The following is a 2,500-nucleotide window of genomic DNA, read 5'->3' as shown; positions in this document are numbered from 1 at the left end:
GTGTGTGTGTGTGTGTGTGTGTGTGTGTGTGTGTGTGTGTGTGTGTGTGTGTGTATGAATTGACCATCTTGTTAAGTGACATTACTGTAGCTGATGGACCAGCAGGTCCTCTGTAAATATCTACACATTACATGTAGTTTAAAGCAGAAATGATTTATGTATAAAACTCTAAATTATAAATACGTCGCTTTGTGTCTCGTCTTCGGCTGCGTCCTAAATAATTAATCGGCTTCCTAAGATAGACGCGGTCTTTCTGTAAAGCAAGCCTATGTGCAAAATACAGGGCGCGCCATTAATCACTGTCAGGTCCGAATAAAGAAAGGAAAAAACGAGCTGCTGAGGTCTTGGTGTCACAGTTTGGGCTTCCATCACCCTGACAGTGACCTTCATCCCACAGCTTTTTAGAGCAAAGCCTCGAGGCCGACGACGTCCCAGACGGATCTCAGGAGCCGGAATCCCGGATTCGTGCCGCGGTGCTTCTCAGAGCTGGTTGCGTCACTGCAGCACTTTCCTTTATATACTGTACGATCGCTGTGCAGAAGGACGGAGCATCTGCGTCCTTTTGTTTCTCCATCTCTGTGAAACTGTCCTTCTTTAGATGTACAGAAGACGTGAACGAAACGTTCTGTGGCCTGTAATGTGTGTTAAGGGGAACAACGGACCCGACGGGAGCCGTACGTTAGTTCGTCTAACTCTTATCTGCTACTACAGGTATGCTGAACACACACAATCCTTTATTAAGGCTTTATTATTCTCCGTCTCTCTCTCTGTGTGCTTTAGGTGGATTATGGAGCGTGTTTACTTTGGGCGGAGCCAGCAGCAAACTCGGGGCGGAGCAGGAACACAATCCGTTACCACTGTCCAATCAGAGCCTGTTATTACTGCTGGTCCTGGCCAATCTGACAGACGGCCCCGACTGGCCGAACCCTTACAGACAAGCCATCACCTGCTTCAAAAATACACAAGGTTCTACATCTCCTCCCTCTACTCCATCTCCTCCATCTCATTCATCTCCTCCCTTCTTCCTCCGCTCTTCCCTTCTCCTCCATCTCCTTTATCTCTTCCCTTCTCCTCCCTTTATCTCCTCTCTTGTCCTTTATCTCTCCTTTATCTCCTCTTTTGTCCTTTATCTCCTCCATCTCCTCTCTTGTCCTTTATCTCCTCCATCTCCTCTTTTGTCCTTTATCTCCTCCATCTCCTCTCTTCTCCATCTCCTTTATTTCCTCTTTTCCCCATTATCTCCTCTCTTCTCCTCCATCTCATTTATCTCCTCTTTTGTCCTTTATCTCCTTTATCTCCTTTCTTCTCTTCCATCTCCTTTATCTCCTCTCTTGTCCTCCATATCCTCTCTTCTCCTCCATCTCCTCTCTTCTCCATCTCCTTTATCTCCTTTCTTCTCCTCCATCTCCTTTATCTCCTCTCTTGTCCTCCATATCCTCTCTTCTCCTCCATCTCCTTTCTTCTCCTCCATCTCCTCTCTTCTCCATCTCCTTTATCTCCTCCATCTCCTTCAGGACTGCAGACAGTCTGGTCATCTGTCCTGAACACAGCTCGATTTTATTGTCCTAAAGCGCAGCAGATAATGAAAAACTCTGGACATTAGCGCAGTGTTCAGTGTCCTGAGGCGCATCAGCGGTGGCTGATGAGAGAAGGACGAAAGGCCATTAAACAAGTTGTTATTTACTGACAGTGGTGATTGTACACAGCCTCTTAGCACTGTGTATGGAAATAGCTTCAACTTTTAAAAAAGCGTTTATCATTGTGTGTGTGTGTGTGTGTGTGTGTGTGTGTGTGTGTGTGTGTGTGTGTGTGTGTGTGTGTGTGTGTGTGTGTGTGTGTGTGTGTGTGTGTGTGTGTGTGTGTGTGTGTGTTGCAGATACGTCCTCGATTCCATCTCCTCAGCCCCACATGTTTCAGATCAACTTCAACAGCCTCTACACGGCGCTGTGTGAGCAGCAGAAGTCAGACCAGGTGACGCTCCTCCTCTACACTCTGCTGCACCAGAACTCCAACATGAAGACCTACATGCTCTCCAGAACCGACATGGAGAACCTGGTGAGCACCCAAGCCCAAGCCCACAAAAATCTGTATCACTCTCTCACTCTCTCACTCTCTCTCTCTCTCTCTCTCTCTCTCTCTCTCTCTCTCTCTCTCTGTTTCTCTCTCTCACTCTCTCTCCCTATCCCTCTCTCTCTGTGTCTGTCTATCTGTCTCTCTCTCTCTCTCTCTCTCTCTCTCTCTCTCTCTCTCTGTTTCTCTCTCTCACTCTCTCTCTTTCTCTCTCTCTCTCTCTCTCTGTTCCTCTCTCTCTTTCTCTCTCACTCACTCTCTCACACTCTCACTCTCTCTCTCTCTCTCTCTCTGTTTCTCTCTCTCTCTCTCTCTCTCTCTCACTCTCTCTCTTTCTCTCTCTCTCTCTCTGTTTCTCTCTCTCTCACTCTCCCTCTCTCTCTCTCTCTCTCTCTCTCTCTCTCTCTCTCTCTCTCTCTCTCTCTCTCTC

General features: G+C 47.4%; 1 protein-coding gene across 3 annotated transcripts in view; it reads left to right on the top strand.

Moving 5' to 3' along the window:
• Window positions 1-2,500, top strand: part of dym (dymeclin) — a 73,951-nt gene that overhangs the window by 32,784 nt on the left and 38,667 nt on the right. For all 3 annotated transcript variants that reach the window (XR_009649745.1, XM_060890318.1, XM_060890317.1), the window contains exons 9-10: window positions 781-966; window positions 1,877-2,055. Coding sequence is in view for 2 of the 3 variants with exons in the window: in XM_060890318.1 (XP_060746301.1) it covers window positions 781-966; window positions 1,877-2,055 (365 nt within the window). In the remaining variant the exon portion in view is untranslated. The remainder of the gene's footprint in view (window positions 1-780; window positions 967-1,876; window positions 2,056-2,500) is intronic.

This window comes from Tachysurus vachellii, chromosome 17 (assembly GCF_030014155.1).
Source record: "Tachysurus vachellii isolate PV-2020 chromosome 17, HZAU_Pvac_v1, whole genome shotgun sequence".
NCBI lineage: Eukaryota > Metazoa > Chordata > Actinopteri > Siluriformes > Bagridae > Tachysurus > Tachysurus vachellii.
The sequence above is the reverse complement of the archived record's forward strand: the minus strand, read 5'-3'. Positions and strand labels throughout refer to the sequence as shown.